General features: G+C 42.3%; 1 protein-coding gene and 3 pseudogenes across 3 annotated transcripts; 2 read left to right on the top strand and 2 right to left on the bottom strand.

The window, feature by feature from the left end:
• Positions 1-1,910: 1,910 nt before the first annotated feature.
• LOC112938371 (uncharacterized) lies at positions 1,911-5,167 on the top strand (annotated as a pseudogene).
• Positions 5,168-8,355: 3,188 nt separating this feature from the next.
• LOC4332702 (pyruvate kinase, cytosolic isozyme-like) lies at positions 8,356-16,379 on the top strand (annotated as a pseudogene).
• On the bottom strand, positions 9,790-13,596 carry LOC9268012 (uncharacterized; annotated as a pseudogene).
• Positions 16,380-17,958: 1,579 nt separating the features above from the next.
• Positions 17,959-19,585, bottom strand: LOC4332701 (E3 ubiquitin-protein ligase SIRP1-like). 3 transcript variants are annotated; one of them, XM_026024392.2, is made up of 2 exons: positions 19,498-19,585; positions 17,959-19,380 (listed from the first exon to the last, which is right to left on the bottom strand). In XM_026024392.2, the coding sequence occupies exon 2, from the start codon at positions 19,125-19,127 to the stop codon at positions 18,165-18,167; it is 963 nt and encodes a 320-aa protein (XP_025880177.1). In that variant the 5' UTR covers positions 19,128-19,380; positions 19,498-19,585; the 3' UTR covers positions 17,959-18,164. The 3 variants fall into 3 exon arrangements, with proteins under 3 accessions (XP_025880177.1, XP_066164958.1, XP_015628230.1); XM_066308861.1 differs by having other exon boundaries at positions 17,959-19,371; XM_015772744.3 differs by having other exon boundaries at positions 17,959-19,175.
• Between the last annotated feature and the right edge of the window lie 1,945 nt (positions 19,586-21,530).

Raw genomic sequence — 21,530 nt, 5'->3', positions numbered from 1 at the left:
CCGTCGGCGCGGCGGCGCGGCGGCCCCGCGGGTTGCAAGCGCAGGGAGGCACGGCGGCCGGCGGCCCCGTGACCGAGGAGCGGCGGAAAGGAGCGGCGCGGCTCTGTCGGCGCGTCGGCGCGGCGGCTCCGTCGGTGCGGCCCCGCGGTGTTGCACGCGCAGGAGACGCGGCGGCCGGCGGCGCCGCGGCCGAGGAGCAGCGGAGAGGAGCGGCGGCTCCGTCGGCGCGTCGGCCCCGCGGTGTTGCACGCGCAGGGAGACGCCACGGCCGGCGGCCCCGCAGCTAGCGAGCAGGAAGTGTGCTTGCAGCGAGCTAGCAAGCAGCGAGCAGAAATTATTGCTGAAATTTTGTCATTCATAGTGTGCTGTTATCTTCTATAATTTGTGTCCAAATTATTGATGAATTTCTGTCAAAATTTTGTCAAAAATATTGTTCTGACATCGTTTATAAACTGTGTTCAAATTATTGCGAAAATTCTATCAAAATTATCCAAAATATTGTGTTCTATCAACTTTTACAAAATTTGTGAACATTTATTTCCCATATGAAATTTGCTCAAAATTAACTTGAAACATGTATCCTGTGCAAGCCAAAACATGTCCAGGGGTATACTTGTCCATTCACCACACATTTAACACCGTTACCATCAGTTAATAGAGTAGGGGCAGGCAGCTGCTTCGTTTAAAAAAAGCATGGGCAAAATCACAAACCCTAAAAAGCAGGGGTAAAATCACAATTGAGATGTAAAGTAAGGGCAGAAACACAATTGCCCCTTTCTCTTTACATGTTATATGGTTTATGTAGGTGATGCCTTCATGAGCATCATATGTAGGCCATTTGTTTCAGATGCTTTGTTTTGATTGGGTGCGACGCGAACTTGGTGAGGCAAAGCAGCAAAGGTGAGAAAGAGAAGCTCTTGATCATGTTGCTGTTGGGCTCGCTGATGTGACTGAGAACGAACTAAGGCTTGGCGACCAGCAATCGCGCGGCCCATTTTTTCTGTTTACCCACCATATTATTGTTACAACTTATTTGTTCTTGAATCCATAAAATATGATTTATCATATAATTTTATTCTACTACATTTGTTAGACCACTTATTTTAAGCTGTTTGTTAGGCTTATAATATATAGTATTTAATAGGAATAACTCTACATAACCCCCCAACCTATTACCAGGTGATTGCTTAAACCCCTCACCTAACAAACCAGATATTTAACCCCCTAACCTTACTAAAATCATTTAATTAACCCCTGACGGTGGTTTTGCACTCTTGTTTTGCCCAGCTGGCAGGCCACGCTTGCCTAGCTTGCCACGGTGGATCGACGCGTGTGTGGAGGATGGCGTGAATAAAAACATGAGCGATTTTCTCATCGTTCTCCTCTCTCTCTCTCTCTCTCCCTCTCTCTCAGTCGCGCGCACACAACTCCGACGAGGCGAACAATCTGCTGATGACAAGGAGTGGATCCACTTGATTGGATTGCAGGGTGAGGTAAAGGTGAGTCTCCACAATCCGTTTCTGTGTTTTTTTTTCCAACCAGATTATCTCTTCAAGGATTAGGGTTAAATCTACAAGGTCTTTTAGTGTGGGTTATGTATTTTCTCTGTGAAATTTGGATAGTGCTATGTTGTAGGTAGTAAAATTCTCATCACCTTTTGTGAATTTCTCGGTAATTTTACCGTCTTGATGATTTTAGGTTTAGGGCTTATGAACACAGAAATTTGCTCCTATGTTGGTACTAGAGGACACATAAATTTGTTATGTTTTGTGTATGATCTTGCTTTGGTTTTTTTAAGACTAACGGAGGCTAGAAGCCTCAGATAATATATAGTGTACGATCTTGCTGGTTGTAGTAATATAATCTCATCAAAAGTTAGGATTAATTTTGTTTCTTATTTTTGCAGGAATGGATCCATCGGATTTTCTTCCGGTCAGGTTTCACTATGGTGGGGAATTCATGTTTTCTAGGGGGCAATTGCATTATGTGGCAGAGCGTACTGCATTGTCATACATAGAACTTGATAAGATATCTTTACCTGAGATTATAGGTTTCCTCAGTGACCACATGCCAGTTAGTGGATTGTTACACTTGCATTGGCTATATCCTGGAAAGCAGTTGTCAGATGGGCTAAGGTTTTTGCTTGATGACAATGCTTGCATAGAAATGGCAAATCATATGTCTAATAATGGTCAAGTTGCAGAAATTTATGTTGAGCACGTAGCAATTGATGAGGGGCAAGATGATAATCAGATTGCTGATTGGGGCTATGACATGGTAGAAGCTGACGATGAAGCGAAATCAGATTCAGAAGCAGAGGCAGAGCTACATCCTACTGTTGTTCTATGTACAGATAAGAAGGGAAAATTGAAACCAAGAAGAGCATCATCTCAAATTCTAGAGAAGCCTGAAGATGTAGATGGGCCTGAAACTAATAGCAACCCTGAAGGGCAAGTATCTGATAGTTCAGACTCTGATTATAGGCAACCTATAGAGCAAAATAGCTCTGGAGATGATGAGGAAGCTGAACAACTTAGGAAATTTGCAAAGGAAATCAAGAGAAACATCAGGGCAAGGAAGCTAGGAGTGCATAGCAGCCAGGCTGTAGAGATACTTGATGATGCACTGGTGCCTGAAAATGTCAACTTAGAAGATGATGGCAGTCCATATTATAACTCAAGTGATGACTACTCCTATGAGGAGAATAGTGAAGGAGAAACAATTGGATGGAAGAGCACTAACAATAGGTTTGACAAAAATGCATCAGTTCATGTGTTCTCTCTTGGCATGGCATTTAGATCAAGTAGACAGTTCAAGAAGGCACTAGTGAAGTATGGGTTGACAACACACAGGCATATTATATTCCCAAAGGATGAAAGGGACAAGGTTAGGGCAACCTGCTCTTGGCCAGGATGTAAATGGCTAATATATGGGTCAAAGACAAGTAAGTCTGAATGGTTTCAAGTGGCCAGTTTTAATAATGAGCATTGTTGTCCACCTAGGAGAGATAACAAGCTAGTCACATCCAGGATCATAGCAAATAAATATTTTGATGTTATCAAGGATAATCCAACATGGAAAGTGGAACATATTAAGAAGTCAGTTCTAAAGGACATGCTTGCTGATGTGTCCATTTCGAAGTGCAAGCGGGCCAAAGCCTTGGTGCTACAGGAAGCATTGGATAAAACTAGGGGAGAGTACTCAAGAGTGTATGATTACCAATTGGAGTTGTTAAGGAGCAACCCTGGGAGTACTGTAGTTGTGACCCTTAATCCAGATATACTTGATAAGAAAGTATTTGAGAGGTTTTATGTATGCTTTGAGGCTTGCAAAAAAGGGTTTCTTGCTAGCTGTAGGAGAGTAATTGGGCTAGATGGTTGTTTCTTCAAGGGTGCTTGTAATGGTGAGCTAATATGTGCTATTGGAAGAGATGCTAATAATCAGATGTATCCCATTGCATGGGCTTCGGTGGAGAAAGAAAGATATGATTCCTGGTATTGGTTTATTGGGTTGCTAAAAAAGATCTCAATATAAATGATGGAGGTGAAGGATGGGTGATAATTTCTGACCAGTAAAAGGTATGATTTTTAACTGTTTATCTTTTAACAAAATGTGCAATAGGTCATAAGTTGTAATAAATATTTTGAATTTTGTCTTTTAGGGACTCTTGAAGGCAGTGGCTGAGCTTATCCCTAGAGTAGAACATAGGATGTGTGCAAGGCATATATATGCAAACTGGAGGAAAAGGTACACTAATCAGAAGCTTCAGAAAAAGTTTTGGAACTGTGCAAAGTCATCTTGTAGGGAGCTTTTCAACTATAATAGAGCAAAGCTAGTACAAGATACCCCTCAAGGAGCTAAGGACATGATTACCACTGCACCTGAACATTGGAGCAGGGCATTCTTCCAGCTAGGGTCAAATTGTGATTCCGTTGATAACAACATGTGTGAGTCTTTCAACAACTCTATCATGGATTCAAGGTTCTTTCCAGTCATCTCTATGAATGAGGCCATAAGATGCAAAGTTATGGTTAGAATTGCTGACAATAGGACAAAGGCAGATAAGTGGCAAGGTACAATATGCCCAAACATATTCAAGAAGCTGAAACTTAACATTGAGAGATCTGGCCAGTGTTATGTGTTGTGGAATGGACAACATGGATTTGAGGTTCAAGAGAAAGAGAAGAAGAAGTACACAGTCAACTTAGGACAGAAAACATGCAGCCGCAGGTATTGGCAACTATTAGGACTACCATGTTGTCATGCTATTAGTGCAATATACAAGGCATCCAAACAATTGGATGACTACATAGCATCAAGCTTCTCTATCTCAGAGTACATGAACACATACCAACATTGCTTGCAGCCTGTTGAAGGGCAGGACAAATGGCCAGTTTCTGACATGACAAAGCCACATCCACCTGCTTATGTTAAAATGCCCGGGAGGCCCAAAACTCAGAGAACAAGAGAGCCAACTGAGAAACCTAAGGGAGCTAAGGTAAGCAAGGTTGGCATCAAGATGAGATGTAAATTGTGCCACCAAACTAGTCATAACAGCCGGACCTGTGCTCGGAATAAAGAAGATGGGAGTAAGAGGAATGGTTATATCAGGAGGGATGCTACAAGAAAACGGAAGCAAAGTGAGGCAACAACTTCTGCTGCTGCTACTTCATTCACCATGGTATTATAAAGTTGTTATTCTCAGATTTTCTGTTGTTTTGCTCATTGGCTTAACCTAACTAAAGTATGTTTTTTTTTCATCTTGTAGGGTGATGTGGGCACCCAACAGAGCATTAGCAGAAGCTCTCTGCCTCCAAGTGTTGCTGCTCCAAGCTCTGCTCCACTTGTGCAACAGAAGTGCAGGAAGAGGGCTAGACCAGCTTGAAACACTTCGAGACTTGCCCACCTACTGTTTTACTCTAGCATATGGAACTATAACCAGCATATGGAATTAAAACCAAAGATGTGTGTTGGGGAAAGATGAGATATTTGTTTTTTTATCAGGAATTAAATGCATCCTACTACATGTCTCTTGTTTTGTGAGAGATACTTGCTACTCTGCTTTGTCAAACCTGAATGCTACTTAGTCATTTTTTTCTACTTGTTTCATGAAAGATTGTGGAGCATATTTGTGTGTGTAAATGGTTTGTCTAAAAATTTATGTTATGCCTCTTATTTTGTTCGTGGTACTGAATTCTTGCACTTGTATGCAATTCCAACTTCAATGGCAATGTCAGGAACCATAAAAATGGTATAGATTTTCAATGTAAATAGAGGGATAGAGGAGAAGGCCTCGCCAGAGAAAATCAAGCGACCCTCACAGCATGCCTGTCAATCCATTTGTCCAACGTGGCATGCCAGCAAGGCAAAACCATCATAAGGGGTTAATTAAACGGTTTTAGTAAGATTAGGGGGTTAAATACCTGGTTTGTAAGGTGAGGGGGTTAAGTAATCTCCTGATAATAGGTTGGGGGGTTATGTAGACTTATTCCTATTTAATATAAGCTGTTGAGCATGATCTTCAAGACAGAGCCTATAAGGAGAATCTCTTACTATCGAAATCTGCGCAAATTAGAGGGCAATTAGCAAGGCCACGTGGCACAGCCCGATTCATGGGTTTGGTCCCTCGTACGCAGCCGTCGGATCAAGTATGTACGGTGATATATCATGCGGTGGATGTCGTTGTAAAATAAAATCTTGAGAGGGAGTTTAATGCAAAAGTGTTGAGTATCCAAGCTCCAGAAACCCCTCGTTCGCTCATTCCCATCCACCGCCAAGGCTCCAGCCTCCGCCTGTTCACCTCCCTCCCCCTCCGCAGCTCCGCCTTACCACGCCGCGGCCATCGCCTCGCTGTCGCCGGGCGGCTGCCGATCCCGCGTCATCAACCCGCCTTTCTTCCGGCATGCCGTCGTTGAATCGTGCGCAACGTCACCGTCGGATCGAGGGCGCCGCCTCACCCCCAAGATTGCTGGCCCGTCGCTACTCTCCACATTCTCCTCACAACGGGGCGGCGCCGCTCCTACACCTCTTCATCAGCCGCGACGTCTGCTTTCTCCGCCACCGGCAGCGGAGGCGCTGCCTTCGCCCACATCGCAGCATTGACTTCTCCAGGTTGGCTCACCAAGTCCATCGGCTGTTCCAGGTCATCCACCATCTCACCCCTCTCAATGGCAAACTAATAGAGAACTTTTACGGTACAATATACTACCGGTATATACTACTGATAGTATATAGAAGGGTATATTAGGAATTCGATAGAAAATAAAATAACACTTTAGTAATTTTTAGTTCATATTGAATCTAATTGGGAGTACCTGGTCCTAGATCTTATCGTGCACTAGGGGAGGAGCATCCTGAGCGCCATCCGATGACAAAGCACGTGACGATAGCACGATTTGATGATAGAATAACGAAGAAAAGACAAAATTACCCTTTCAAATTTTATACTGCAAGCTAATTAACTAAAAAATCAAATCAATCTATACCGTTAGATCATATATACTTGCAGTATATACTAGCAGTATATACCGTAAAATTTCCCAACTAATATCCCCTGCTGCACTCTGCTTGTTTGTTTTAATGCTTATTAGTGGAAAATAGTTCAACAATGCCATCTGCCAACGATTAGTAAAACCTACGATGTGAATCCATGTGTTGTTTGCCTGTGACCACTGAAAGTTTAATAATGCTTATTAATATTTTGGCATGCGAATGCTTCTAACAGTCCAAAATGTAGTCTCTGATTTTCTTGGGTTTCTTTATAACCATCTGAATTTAAATCAGTAGATTACTTATCTGTTGTATGTAAGGAATAGATTTCAGAAGTTTAAAATTGCAAACGTCAAGATGGGGCTATCTCATGATAACCTTAAGTGGTGAGATGAGGTTGGGGGGTACAATTCATATCAATATTTTACTGATCTGTACAAATTATCATGTACAATTTTAAAATGACACAAATAAATATTATATAGACATGAACAGCGAAAACATATATGGTGATTACATACTTGGATCAATGAGAGAGAATCCTTGCTTACTTAGGTGGTGCAAGATTAAAGATTAAAACAAACAGTAAAGTCATCCTTTCACCTTGAGGGGTTTTTTTTTTTGGTGATTTCACCTTGAGGGGTTAAGAAGTGTTTTAGGGTTTGTTTACTTTATTACTACTTTCAACCCTACCAAATTTTGATAGGGTAACAATCATTACCTTACCAATGCCATCCTACAAAAATTTGGTAGTTCCGTAACTTTCCTCTCACATCAAACTACTAAATTTTGTAAAGGCATCAAACTAGATACATCCAACGCTACTAAAATTTAGTAGTACCAAAACTTAACAAAATTTGGTATTGCCATAATTTGGTAATGTTGAAATTGGCAACAAAGTGACCAGACCCTTAAAACAATAGGGTATTGAGAAATCTCCCTCATAAATTGAGGAAGGTGACACTGCAGAATTGGGTATTGTATAATGTAGCTGTATATTTGTACTGTTCTCTTATTTAGTAACATTTTTTTAGATATTATCTCTGCTTCATTCTGCCTTCTGAATCTAAATAGGTTAGAATATTTCTAATATCTAGGCTGAATATATCATTGTGTGTTATGAATGGAATGTGCTAGGCCTGTTTATGGGGTTACAGTGTCCATGCTTGTTTGTTGTAGGGTTTATTGGTTACAAATTTGGATTGAGGTCCTACTCACCATGGCACTTTCCGGATGATGGTTGACAGTTCAGCTGCATATATAAATTACAATGTGCAATATGTAAGACCAAGCTTTTTTGCAATCATTTATCCACGAAGAATCAAGTAGTAGAAGAGGATTAGGCGGCACCAGCATCTTCTCCTCCTGCTTGAGGTAAACGCTATTCCAAATTTTTAAAAGAATAATCAATTCCTCAATCTCCTTGTGTAAACTGAAATGCACTCAAAACGTGATGTTTAAATAATAATAAGATAAAGTTATTAAAAAAATATTTCCTGAGTTCTTATAGACATGTGGAGGGATAAAATGAAGATAAGTACTTCCATCACTTTGATTCATTGGAATTTAGAATTTGTGCGCACATATTCAACTTTGAACTTATGTCCACGAACTCACTGTCTTGCAGCCTTCGATTGATCCGAATAAAACTTATGCCAGAACCTATGTCATATCCTAGAACAATTAGATATTGGAAGTAAATTAAATTCATATTACAGAGCAAAAATTGGTACTAGAATTGTTATGTCGTTAGCATTATTATGGTACTCTACATTGCAGATTGTTTCTGCATTTTCTCAGCACACAAGTGGAAAATTGAAGCTGGAAATATGTAAATTAATAAATTTGTAAACTAATAAATAACCTATGGAGAACTTCCTCATACATTGTAGTGTCGTCGAAACGGAAGTATTGTTGAATTATTACCATGATTAATTGTAGCTTCATGCACCTTTTCTTTTGGGCAATGGTCTCTATGTGTACTCTTTTATTCATGCAATGACGACATGATACTGGATACTGAGTATTGAGTTCTTAAACTGAACTGGCATTATTTTGTAGAAAAAAAATAAAGATAAGTAAAAAATCCCAATCATGTTATCATATTAAGCAACAAGATTAGTGATCAGGGCTCAAGTTGATATGGAGCCATATTATTAAATGTTTAATTTTGATTTGTTTTCCTAGCCAGGTACTGAAGTACTGTCTAATTAATGACCCTGGCATATGCAATTTGACCTCTTTGAAGTACTTGTCATTTGATTTTTTTTTCTACCTTTGCCATGACGATTTTGTAAGGTTTCCTTTTGTGATACCTGTACAGTTAGATGCAATATTTAACCAATCGAAGTAGACGCATTTTTGTGTATTTCTTAATATTATTTTTTGCTTTTCAGAAATCCAGAAGAAACACAAATTGCAAAATTTGACGCTAACAAAGCATCCATTCAGGGTATTACATTGTTTTTTCATGTTAGAAATGGTGTAATTAATACTCACCTGGTAAATACATACAATATATTCATTGCCAATGGTACTACCGAGTCCATTTTCTTGCTCGTGTGCAAGAACATTTTATTTTCCTTGCACAATTGTGATCTCAAGTCCCAACGCCTATTAATTCATTTGTTTATGTTTTTGGTTCAAACCTTGAAATAAGGTAACGAGGCACACCATATGCTCGATCCTAAATAAGGCTGTTGACAAAATAGATTGGCCTAATCTAAATTGGGCGTGGCAAGGCCGCGCGTCGTTTCTAGTACAACATCTAAAATATTGCGTTGTTCAGAACACCAAACTAGGTTTTTACTCGAAGAGAGAGAAAGCCACATGAAAATGCCTCTAAGGAGGAAAACGGTGCACCATAGACGTTTGATGTTGTTAGCACCACCAGCCAGAGACTGGGCAAGATTTTCACCATAAGCTCTTTCAACTAATGATCACCTCTACGTTCTTAAGAGACTTAGAGTAAAAGCGTTGTGGGTTATTGTTGCCTAGTTAGCCACATCCAATGCAATGGCTCCAATTCTGCCACAACTCTAAAGATATTGCACCGATGAAACAAACAATACTATTCCACACACACCAAACTACGTTGCTAGAACAAAGGGGGTTGGAAATTTTCAATGCTGAGCAAGCCACACGCGACCAAACAGTTCCGACTCTGCCCCAACTATGAACGTTTGGCTGTGCAGAAGAAATATCATAGACCGGCACTCCCCCATACGAATCTGTGCCCTGCACGAGCTAGGTGATCATAACACATCTCTCAGTCTTTCACCTGGTAGCCTTTCGCACATATTTAGTGTATATTTTTTATTTTATTATATATAAGAGTAATTGTCTACACTAATTTCACTTTGTAACAAGATATACCAAAAGACCTATAAAAAATCCCATAAAAGACACGTGAGAATGTCTATCCTTAAGAAACTTAGTCGAAATTGGCGCAGGTCCTATGGTACCCTAATTAGAGCCCTAACTCTCACACGGCCAGGTAGCATTTCGCACGGGACGGCGGGACCACCCCAAATCATGCGCAAAATATGCTACTCTACCGTTCATTCATACTTCATGGGGCAGGTTGATTCTGCTTTCTTCGGAGATTCTGCACCTCCTTGCTCCTGATGCTGCTGCTCCTGCTGCAGCTGCTGCCTGGTTACATGATCCTAAACTTTCTTCAATCTTTCAACTGAAAATACAGCAGAGAATATCAGCTCTTCGGTAAAAAAAACTTTTGACCCAAGAAACAAATAAATATGACGTCACAATTACGACAAGAATGTATTCGATCAGAAACCAGGTCTAGAGCCATATGTACCATTAGAAACCAGGTATATGTGACATAAATAACACAAAACACCAATTTTTAAGCTCCACACACTGACACTTGTCTGGTGATTACAGCAGCGTTGAACTGCTGTCTAGCAGTAGATGGACGGAGCAACCCCATGGCGACCACAGAATACACAAGCATCGACATGATAGGACGCAGGTTTACAATTCCGAGATGGCCCTCCGTTTCAGGCTCTGGCGGATGGACGGTTTTCGATAGAAAGCCGGTAGATTCCGAAAAAAATTCATAAACCAAAATTTGAATACAAATTTTCAAAAACCAGTCGGCTTTAGCAAAATTCCGAGCGAAATAATCGAAATTTCAATCAGTAACTAGAAAAGGAGGTAAGCTAAATTTTTTCCTTTTTTTAATTCGTTATTCTTTTCTTTCCTAATGTAAATTTCAGTAAATACACAAAATACATCATTTTTTTCGAAAACTTACATCCAATAGGTTCTATGAATATCATATTGTTTATAAGATTTTTTTTTCCTTTTTATTAATTCAAATTTAAATTTGGATGAAACTCATCGAAATCTCAGACGACTTCTACTTTCGAGCCTCGTTGAAACCTCGAAATTTCGTAGAACTCGACCGGTTTTCGTCAAAATTGTGAACCTGATGGGACGATCCCAAAGACAGAAGACCAAACATGAGCCAAGTGATGGCGATTCGGTGCAGTTTGGTCTGGATTGGTGGAGATCGTTGGTTTTAGCTCCACGGACCTATGTCACTATGAAGGTTAAAGAACTGGTGTTTTGTGTAATATGTGTCACATAACAAGTTTTATATGAGGCAAAAAAAAATGGAAACTGGTGTTTTGTGTTACATATGGCTGTTTTCATGGTGTTTTGCAAAAATTTGCTCACTTTTATGTAGCCTGGACAAAAGAAACATCCTATCCAATTATTGCGATTGAAGGATACTCCATAGATTACAGTACGTACCGGTGCTACGCGTGACGGGAATCATAGACAAGCTGAATCAAAAGAAGAGAGGAGTATTAGGCCTTCCAAAATTTAAGGATATGCAAAATAAGTCACCTGCTCTTATTAGCAGCAATCGCCTTCTCCTGCCTTAAGCATGTTGATACAAAGTCAGGCCCTTTAAAGACAAGAAATCACAACGGTTATATGTAAGCTGAGAGCAACTGGTTAACACTTCAACCAAGATTTATAAGCATTATAAAATGGTTAAATATTCTATGGAGAAACGCCTAAAAAGATAATTAGTTCCCCATAAAACCAAGTGGTCCATGTGACTTATACGCACGAGAGCGTATTCTATTCGCAAAAGCTTTCCATGTATATCAACTAGCAAATATTATAGAAAATTCTATAAAAAATTGAACACATACTTTCAATAGTATTACACATGTGTTAAATTTTATCTTCAAATCCATTATAGTTTAGCCTAAAAAAAGATAAAATTCGAACGGATTTGTCAGATTTTTCAAATTTTGTTACAGTTAAAATATAATGTATTTGAATATGAGATTTTGCAGATATATGTAATATTATTGGAAGTACATGTCAATATTTTTTTAAAAAAAATTTGTGACATTTGCTAGCTAGTTGGTATGCATAGGATATGTTCCCATGCACAAATGTAAAAGATATACCCCCCAGCCTATATAATGACTTCTAGCATTTAAAATTTATCTCGGCGAGTTCATCTATTTTCTCATATCTTGTTTAATTTCTTCGTAACTATCACACATTCACACTATCTAACTCATAAAGCATTCCAGAATTTGTGAATCTTCAAGGTAAAATTATTTGGAAACCAGGGCAGGATTTCTGGTCTTGTTTTAGTTCAGGGGTTCTGATTATTTTTATATATTTATTTGTTTTTGAAACAGGATTCTGAAGTTTTTGATAGAGGTTCAATGTGCTTATATCAACACAACTGCCAGTAGCTCGGTGAAATTAATCCATGCTAATGATAATTGGCAGGAACGTCTGAACACACAAGCTATCGTCATCTGAACGCACCAAGATAAAGAGATGGAAGGGCAGAGACGAACAAAATATACATACGACTGCTTGAAGGATCATACTGCCATGCGTGGACGAAGTGGGAGGAGCGCTTCAGCCAAAGTTCACGCGGCGGGTCGAGCATCTCCAACCGATCGAACGCCACCATCTTCCTCAGCCGTAGCCCGTAGGTCGACGGCGAAGATGCAAGATCGGAGGAAGAAGAAGACCCCGTCCGGATCCGTGGGGTGGAGGAGCTTAAGTGCAGGGACGCTCAGCTCCGCGGCAGCATGGCGTCCGCGTAGTTCCGGTCCATCCAGACCTCGGCCAATGGCACGCTGCGCTCGGGGTTCCACCTGCAGGTGGATTCGGCGAGCGCCCACGTGCTGACCACCGGCGCGTCGGGTTCGCCGTGGATCTGCGCGTACCTCAGCCTTCCTCCGCTCACCTTCACCGCAGCGATGGCCGCCGCGGTCAGGCCGACCGTGAAAGGGAGCTGCTCGTCGGGGGGACACGCGGGAGCGGGACGTGGAGCAGGTTGGGCTCCTCGGCGAAGGGATCGCAGGCGAGGAGGCCCTAGGAGAGGTCGATCCACCAGAGCATCGTCCCGACGTGGGAGACGACGCCCTCGATCGGGGTACCAGTCCCGGGTGAGCAGGGCCGAGCAGGTGGTGAGCTCCCTCTCGCGCCACTCGCAGCACTCCCCGACCTTGTAGCTGTGTGCAGCGTGGCGCCGCCGGTGGCGTCTCGCACCGGGGCTGGAGCTCAGCGACCATACAGGTAGTCAGGTACAGCCGCCGCCGTCGTCGTCCTTCACGATGAGGCCGACGTTGGCGGCCCCGTAGAAGGCCATGGGGCGCCGCGTTAGGTCGCGCTCGCGGAGGGAGACTACCTTGCAGGTGCGCGCGTCGCAGATGTGGTAGGAGACCATGGGTGGAGGCGGAGGTGACAGAGGATGCGTGCCGAGGAGGATGAGAAGGCCGGAGCCGTCGGCGGCGGCGACGTAGGGGTAGCATCCAAGGCAGGCCGGGACTCCGGGAGGGAGATGTGGAGCGGCACGGTGAGGACGGAGGCCCGCGGGACGTCGTTGAGGTCGACAGAGATGTCGGCCCACCACGTTGGGGATTGTGGCCAGGATGGCCCAGGGGCTCCTGCGCCGGCGGCGGCATGGCTGCATTTATAATCTTAGTTGCTTGTTTGTGATTACGTTGTGCTTATGTCGGAATCATAAAGTTTTACACTTAACGGCATCATGTTACTTTATTGCTTGCTTGTGATTAATTACCTTGTGTTCATATCGGAATCATAAAGTTTTAGACTTAGCGGCATCCTGTTATTTTGTGATTATAATGTTGGAGTTTATGGTTCTGATTAGATGGCATGAATAAGTAAAAATTTAAACTTTAGACTTTGTAACTTGTCTTGATGACATAATCATAAATATTTAGACTTTGACTTTGTGGGTTTCTCCTGGAATCTAGGAGGTTCAAATTTAGGTTTTAGTGTATTTTCAGAATATGAGCACTCTGTTTTATTGTCAAGGGGACCTGCACGATTTGGCATTATATTTCTTTTATATTATTACTATTTCTTTTGCCGAGGCATATGATTATTGTTGGCATATTTATTGCATATGCAACTGACAAATCCTTATATAATTGGCACCAAAAGCTTGACATGCATTGAGCCACATCATCTAGAAAATAGTAGCTTTTGGATCTCTCTCATGCTTTAATCTCAACCGTCCATTCATCATATGCATTTACAACCCACTAAGTGTAATTGTTGCTGTAAAACTTAATGGGCATTGAACCATGAGTCCATGACAAAAAAAATAAAGAGTAAATTGCATCCATGGTGCATCAACTTGGCAGTGGGTGCAATTTGGTGCAATAACTTGAGAAATGAGCGTTCTAGTACAACAACTTGGTAGATAGGTGCAATTTAATATAAGAACTTTGTAAGTAATCGTATAAATGCAACAACTTGCAAGGTAGATATGATTTTGATACAATAAATTAAAAAGTTATACGGCAACTTAATTATTTGGAGTATTTTTTATATAAATTCAATGTTTATGTACTTATTTTGACAATATAGTAGGGCGGATTTGTATAAGTATATTTATATTTTTATCCTAATAAATAATAATTGAAAGTCAATTAAAGTGGATGTAAAAATTATTATATTTCGGTTGATATTTGAGAAGGTGAAGAAAACAAAAAAAATCTTAAAAGTAATTGGATGTAAATTGTACTAGAACGCACCCATTTGTCAAGTTATTGCACTCAGACGTTCAATTCCCAAGTTCTTGCACTATACCGCACCCACCTGCCAATTTATTGTACCGTGGGTGCAATTTACTCAAAAATAAAAAATAAAAGTCATACATAACTATCCAAGTGCCATGTAGAATTATAATTTCACATCAACTACTACTATACAAATATTGTTCATTTAGATATTACAAGTATACAATTTACAAATTGTTTTCTTCGAGTGTTCTTTAATGTATTTCTAAATTCTCCGCTGCAACGTGTGTTTTCCACTAGTTAGGATTTATTTCACTGCCATATGTTGCTTATTACGTTAGGTTACTACATTTGGTTTCATGCAATGCATAAAGCTATTTGAACATCCATCAAAATTCAATGTGGTGACGGAGAATGAAGAAATATGCAAAATTGTTTCTTTATTGTGCATGAAATTAACTATGTTTGCAACAGGGACCAGAGATACGCACAGGCTTTTTGAAAGATGGCAAACCCATACAGCTGAAGCAGGGGAAAGAAATTACCATCACCATAGATTATTCCATAAAGGGGGATGAGAACTTGATTTCCATGAGCTACCATAAGTTGGCTATAGACTTGAAGCCTGGGAGCACTATACTATGTGCTGATGGCACCATCACACTCACGGTGCTTTCTTGTGATTGTGAGCAAGGCCTAGTTCGGTGTCGATGTGAGAATTCTGCTATGCTAGGTGAGAGAAAGAATGTCAATCTTCCTGGGGTTATTGTGGATCTCCCAACACTAACAGAAAAGGACAAGGTGGACATCCTTCAATGGGGTGTGCCAAATAAGATTGACATGATTGCACTCTCCTTTGTGCGTAAAGGATCAGACCTTATGCTGGTTCGAAGTGTGCTCGGTGAACATGCTAAGTCGATTCTACTCATGTCAAAGGTTAGTTTCTCTTTACATGCTTTACACATTTGTTATTATATGTTGATCTTAATCTGTTATGATGTTTTTTTGTGTAGGTTGAAAATCAAGAAGGTGTTGCTAATGTTGATGAGATAATTGCAAATTCAGATGCTTTCATGGTTGCAAGAGGAGATTTGGGAATGGAGATCCCAATTGAGAAGATATTCTATGCACAAAAGGTGATGATTCATAAATGCAATATACATGGAAAGCCTGTTGTTACTGCAACCCAGATGCTTGAATCAATGATTAAATCCCCTTGTCCTACACGGGCAGAGGCTACTGATGTAGCTAATGCTGTCCTTGATGGAACTGACTGCGTGATGTTTAGTGGTGAGACTGCAGCAGGGGCATATCCAGAGTTAGCAGTGCAGACCATGGCGAATATTTGTTCAAGAGCAGAGTTATACCTGGACTACCCTTTCATTTTCAAGAAACTTAGTTCAGAAGCTCCAGTTCCTCTTAGCCCACTTGAGAGTTTGGCATCATCAGCCGTTCAGACAGCCAATATATCCAAAGCTTCACTCATCTTGGTTCTTACCAGGGGTGGTACAACTGCAAGGCTCATTGCGAAGTACAGGCCAGCCATGCCGGTGCTGTTTGTGGTTGTTCCAGAACTAAAAGCTGATGATAGTTTTAACTGGACTTGCAGTGATGAGGCACCTGCAAGACAGTCTCATTGTCAGGGGTTTGATCCCAATGCTGAGCACCGCTACACCAAAGGCATTTGATATTGAATCCACCGATGAAGCTATATTATCTGGCATAGATTATGCAAAGAAACTTGGTCTTTGCAATTCAGGAGATTCAGTCGTTGTGTTGCATCGCATCGGCGGATATTCTATAGTTAAGATAGTGACCGTCAACTAGTTCATAGTGATCATTCATTTTCATTTAGTGATGAGAGTAATTTTTTGTGAGAGAAAGTTATGTTGGGATGTTTGCTTTTATTTGGTTAGCTAATTCTAACGTGCTAGTACTATGTATATATTACCTACGTACTACGTTTAGCTACCTGTCTTATTGTGTACTTTGTGTTCAGCTACCCATTTTATGCTTTTCGTTTGTGTTTTTCCTTTTTAGAAAAAGGAAATGGTGTATATTTTTGTTCTGGTCTGATTGTTACATGAGGTTGTTGCGTAGCACCTCTATGAAAGCACAACACAGCCAGCCACTGGGATTGCCCGATGTCCGTGACAGGTACATATCCCCTCCCCAGCCGTTAGCTGCGAAACATGGTTAAGTTGAAATTATTTATGTGTATAGATAAATTTCAGATACGTGCGGGAGCTACAAGCTACTAGTTCTTAAATAAACTTTCATAAACTCTCTATAAACAATACAATAGTTAAACTTTGTGTTATATGCCCTCGGTAAGTCTTGTTGATCCATTGATTTGGTTGTTTATGAATACACACTGATGTAAAGATTTATAACTTTTTTAATTAACATGTGAAGATATAAAGATTTATACTAGGATCGTCTATTGATCTGGTTGTTTGTGTTATACTCCCTCCGTTTCGAAATATTTGACGCTGTTGATTTTTTTAAACATGTTTGACCGTTCGTCTTATTCTAATTATTAATTATTTTCCTATCACTTGATTCATTGTTAAATATATTTTTATGTAGGCATATAATTTTACATATTTCACAAAAGTTTTCGAATAAGATGAATGGTTAAACATGGGCTAAAAAGTTAACGATGTCAAATATTTCGAAACGGAGGGAGTATTGACGGAAAGATTTATGCTAGGATGGCCATCTGCCAGGCTGTTAAATCAGGTAACACAGGTTCTGCATTTGGCTTTATCATCCATGTGTTTGACGCGGGTGCACACGATTGCCGAAGGAAATTCAACAACATGATTCAGTATTCCATTCTGGAAAGCTCAAGATAAGACCAAATGATGTGGTTGATGACGACGTCTAACTCCTATATGCTAAGAGCACCTATAATGGTAAAATAAGGTGTTCTCTATCAAACATGTACATCTCAGCAATAGACTAGATTAATAGTAAACAACCTCAATAGTATGTCTACATGGGTATCTATAGCTCTCTCATCCATTGCCTCGTTTTTATCTATAGACTATCTCCAGGTTAGTAGATAGCTTTACTCTCTCTCTCTTTATTTAATCTCTTCTAAGTAGGAAAATATACTGACATGGATCTTTTATAGAGAGTCTATAGATAATTATTGCGGGTGCCCTAATGAAACAAACCGTGCCATTCTCAAGCATGGTACCGGCGTACATTTTGATTTTCGACAAGTCAGAGCCGTGTGGTCTCACAATACTAGGTTCAACACATGAACTGGCAATCAGTTACTGTATCTATCTAGTCATTTATGGGCAGAGGCAAGATACTAACAGGCAGAAAGCAATATACGTAGATTGCTGCGTACCGAATCCTGACTGGATCATGGTATCATACTATTAGTACCGAATTGATACTTAACTAATGTCTCGCTTAAACTGGTGTTTCAAAATGTTTATCACAGATGCTCACCTTAACCACCCAAAAATTACAGTTTCAAGTTTCGACCAAAGAACAAATGCAGCTATCCAACTATACAAGAATGCACTGATGCAGGGACATACAACTACTCAACTAGACAACTGAACTAATCACATTGTTTGCTGCATTTTGCCGTCACGACGAGGAGGACCTCCTGCTCGATCTGTGCGAGAATAACCCGCCAAAAGGCCACGAGAGCCAGCGCCTCCTGCCACTGCTTCCTCCGTCGCCATCACCATCGCCGCCGCCGCCGCGTGCATTGCCAATGAGCTCGTCGCCGCCCTCGGCTGCAACGACGACGTTGCCGGCGGTGGGCTCGTCGTCCGTGGGCAGCTGGTACCTGCACACGGGGCAGGAGCTGTGCGCCTCCAGCCACGGCAGGATGCAGCCGTCGTGGAACCTGTGCTTGCACGGCATCTCCCTCGCCTCGCCGCCGGCCTCGAACTCGTCCAGGCACACCGGGCACGTCGCGCCGGCCGCGTCGTGTACCCGGACCGTCGGCAGCGCGGCCACGGCCTCCTTCCTGGCCGGCGGCGTGCCCTGACGGTTCGGGTCGGTGTCGGCCAGGTAGTCCAGCAGCAGGTCCAGCCCGGGGCCGAGGAACAGGTCGCCGAGCGTGAAGCCGGACGTCGCGGCGGCGCCATTGCCGTCCGCGGGGGTAACCAGAACGAGCCGCTCGCGCCCCGAGTCGCCGGGCGTGTCGCCGCCGGCTTCGTCGTCGTCCTGGAGCGCGCTGAGCAGCTGCAGGAAGGCGATGTTGCGGTACTGCCTCCGCGCGAAGGCGGCGAGGTCGCTGCTGCCATCATCGAGGCCGTGGCGTCGGGACGAGACGCCGAGGAGGTCTATGAGCATAGGCGCCCAAGGAGGCGGAGCGGGCGTCGCCTCGTCGTCGGCGTTCTCCTCACTGGCAGCGCCGCGGCCTCCGGCGGCGGCGTTGCCGCTTCGCCGTCCATCGTCGTCGTCGCCGCCGACCATCTCTTCCACGAAGCCGGAGTGGCAGTGGGGGCACTTCACCTCCTCGATGCCCATCTCCGGCCTCACGATCAGCGAGCACATGTGGCAAAAGTACCTACACGTTGCACTCGGTTCTTCCTCCATTGATCCTCTGTACTGCCGTGTCGTCTTCTTCCTCCTGCTTGTAGAGAGCTACACGCAAGAACACAAATTTCCACCATCAGGTGAATTTCTTACAAAACACACACACAATTTACCGAGATGGATATTCCTCCACAAAAGATTCGATCTTAAGTATGCAACATATGAATCATGCCATCAGAAATTGCATGTATGCCCTTTAAATGTCTCATATAGAAGAAGCCCATTTTATCCTCTCTGCAGATAGCTGCAGAAACTAATGATTTTTTGAAGCTTCAGAATTCAGACAGAATCACAGAAACAAAAGAACACATGATCATTCACAGAACAGAACAGAAAACGGAAAAACCGAAACATGGGTACAAAATTTTACCTGCCAAGGGAGATGATTCTCCTCCAAGAACCAAGAACAACCTCCAATCCTCTGTTCAATCACCAGAGAATACAGCTCTGTCTGCTATAAGGCCAAGACAGCTAGACCAGGGCAAATATCAAGAAGAGGCAAGCAGGAAGAAGAATCTAGAACAGCAACGAAACTAGTTTTTCTGGACACGGCCATAGTCCAGAGGAAGAGGTCAGCGAAAGGAGAGGAGACGACGCACGCAACTAGTGGGCATTAAACTTGTGGGCGCTTTGGGATAACTGATAGCTTCTTGTTTGCGCATATCAACCGGTTTTCTTGATAATTATGGAGCGTGTTTTGTTTTCTTTTGCTTTGTTTGCACCGAGCCGATGCTTGCCAAGGCCAACGATGAGTTCTACGGAGACTCTGAAGCTTCTTCTTTTTTTTTTTTTTTTGTTATGGCTTCCGTTGCTGTCATGGGCCACGAGGGGGGAGAGGTCATTGCATATGGTGTAACCTGACCGAACACAACGAACAGGACAGGTGGTTTGGACAAGTTGATCTCTCTGGCGGCTCGTATCCATGATGAAATGGGTGACATTGCTCTGATGAACTGAACTTTGATTCGATCAACTGGGTAGTAGCAGAATCGAGTATATAAAAGCCAGATTATATATTCAGGAGGCTGATGTCAGTAATGTCCCTGCACGTCTTCTATTTCGTTTCAGCCTTCTTCTCCTTGCAGTTTTTTTTAATCCCTGAAAGCCGGTTTTTGAAGTAACTAATAACCTTTTTAATTGGCAAACAATCCTATAATAATTTTGCTAACAGATCTGTGTCATCATCGTGTCACCAGCTGCCGTGGACGATAATTAATAACATTACTCTATATGCTAATCTTTTTCATGACACATTTTGTTTCCTAAACAATCAAACCCTATATACTCGCTCACTCCCTGTCCTTTTCAGAAATTGTTTTAATTGCTAGGTGCTTATTAAATTCTTTTAATTGTGTTTGACATGTTTATGGATCCAATTAATAGTTTGCATCCATCTCATTTATGTATAATTCAATTTATTTTTGAAATGCGAATCCTAAAATCCATCTAAGCAAATGGAAAAAATGTTATTTGGCGCACTCTCCAATAAAGACCCACGTTGCATGCGTTGGGCAGCTGCGCCACCACCACTATCTGACGAGTTAGGTTCGGCGGTGGGTAGCAGCTAGCGGGTAGAGGATGGAGGGGGTTGGTTTCAGGCTTAGAGGAATAGTCGGCGAGGTGGCACCAGCTCCAGCTCCAGCTCCACCAGAACCGTGTGGCTAGAGTAGAGGACGACGTTGAGAGCGTTATATCTAAAGTGGTTAGGAGCAGGGACGAAGGTGATATCTTGACGACAAAATCCACCGGAGATGAAGACAACGGGTGGGGTGGGACACTAACAAATGTTAGGACGTGCGGAGAGAATGGCGCGAGCGGTCACGGGAGATGGGGGCATAGCGAGGAGGTGCAGGATGAGGCACGGAGTAGCAGCAGCGCCACGTGTATGTACTGCCGATGGACGAAATAGCTAATAAGTGGATAGCCGCACGCGGTCTCATGCACACGACCAGCCCAATCGTTCCTTTTTGGGCCAGGTTGAATGCGATTGGATTTTCTATTTTTGGCCCTTCACATATTGGCCTGTATGCTCTTTGCCCTTTTTGGTAAGTGGTCCAGAATAAGTCTACTTTACATCCCTCATATATTGGTGCTGATTGAATCACCTCCCTCAACCGCAAAACCAAGTATAGCGCCACCTCCATCTTCGAAAACCGGTACAAATCATCTTCTTCAGTGGTTTTGAAAGTAGTTTTCAACTGACGTGACAGATTAACTCGCTGAGTCAGCATATGGGTAGTGATTTCCAACTTATCTCTTCTTCCTCACCTCCCCCTTCTCAGATGCACGCGGATCCTAGGGAACGGAGGGAAAAAAGAATGTGAGCCGCGCTGCGGATCCTGCTGAACACCAAAAAAAACTGCTACTTCGGTTTGGTTCGGTGCGGTTCGGCTCGGTGATCGG

This window comes from Oryza sativa, chromosome 3, assembly GCF_034140825.1.
Source record: "Oryza sativa Japonica Group chromosome 3, ASM3414082v1".
NCBI lineage: Eukaryota > Viridiplantae > Streptophyta > Magnoliopsida > Poales > Poaceae > Oryza > Oryza sativa.
The sequence above is the reverse complement of the archived record's forward strand: the minus strand, read 5'-3'. Positions and strand labels throughout refer to the sequence as shown.

Coding starts and splice junctions, on each gene's coding strand:
- LOC4332701 (XM_026024392.2), bottom strand. CDS start 19,127: ATGGAGGAAGAACCGAGTGCAACGTGTAGGTACTTTTGCCACATGTGC.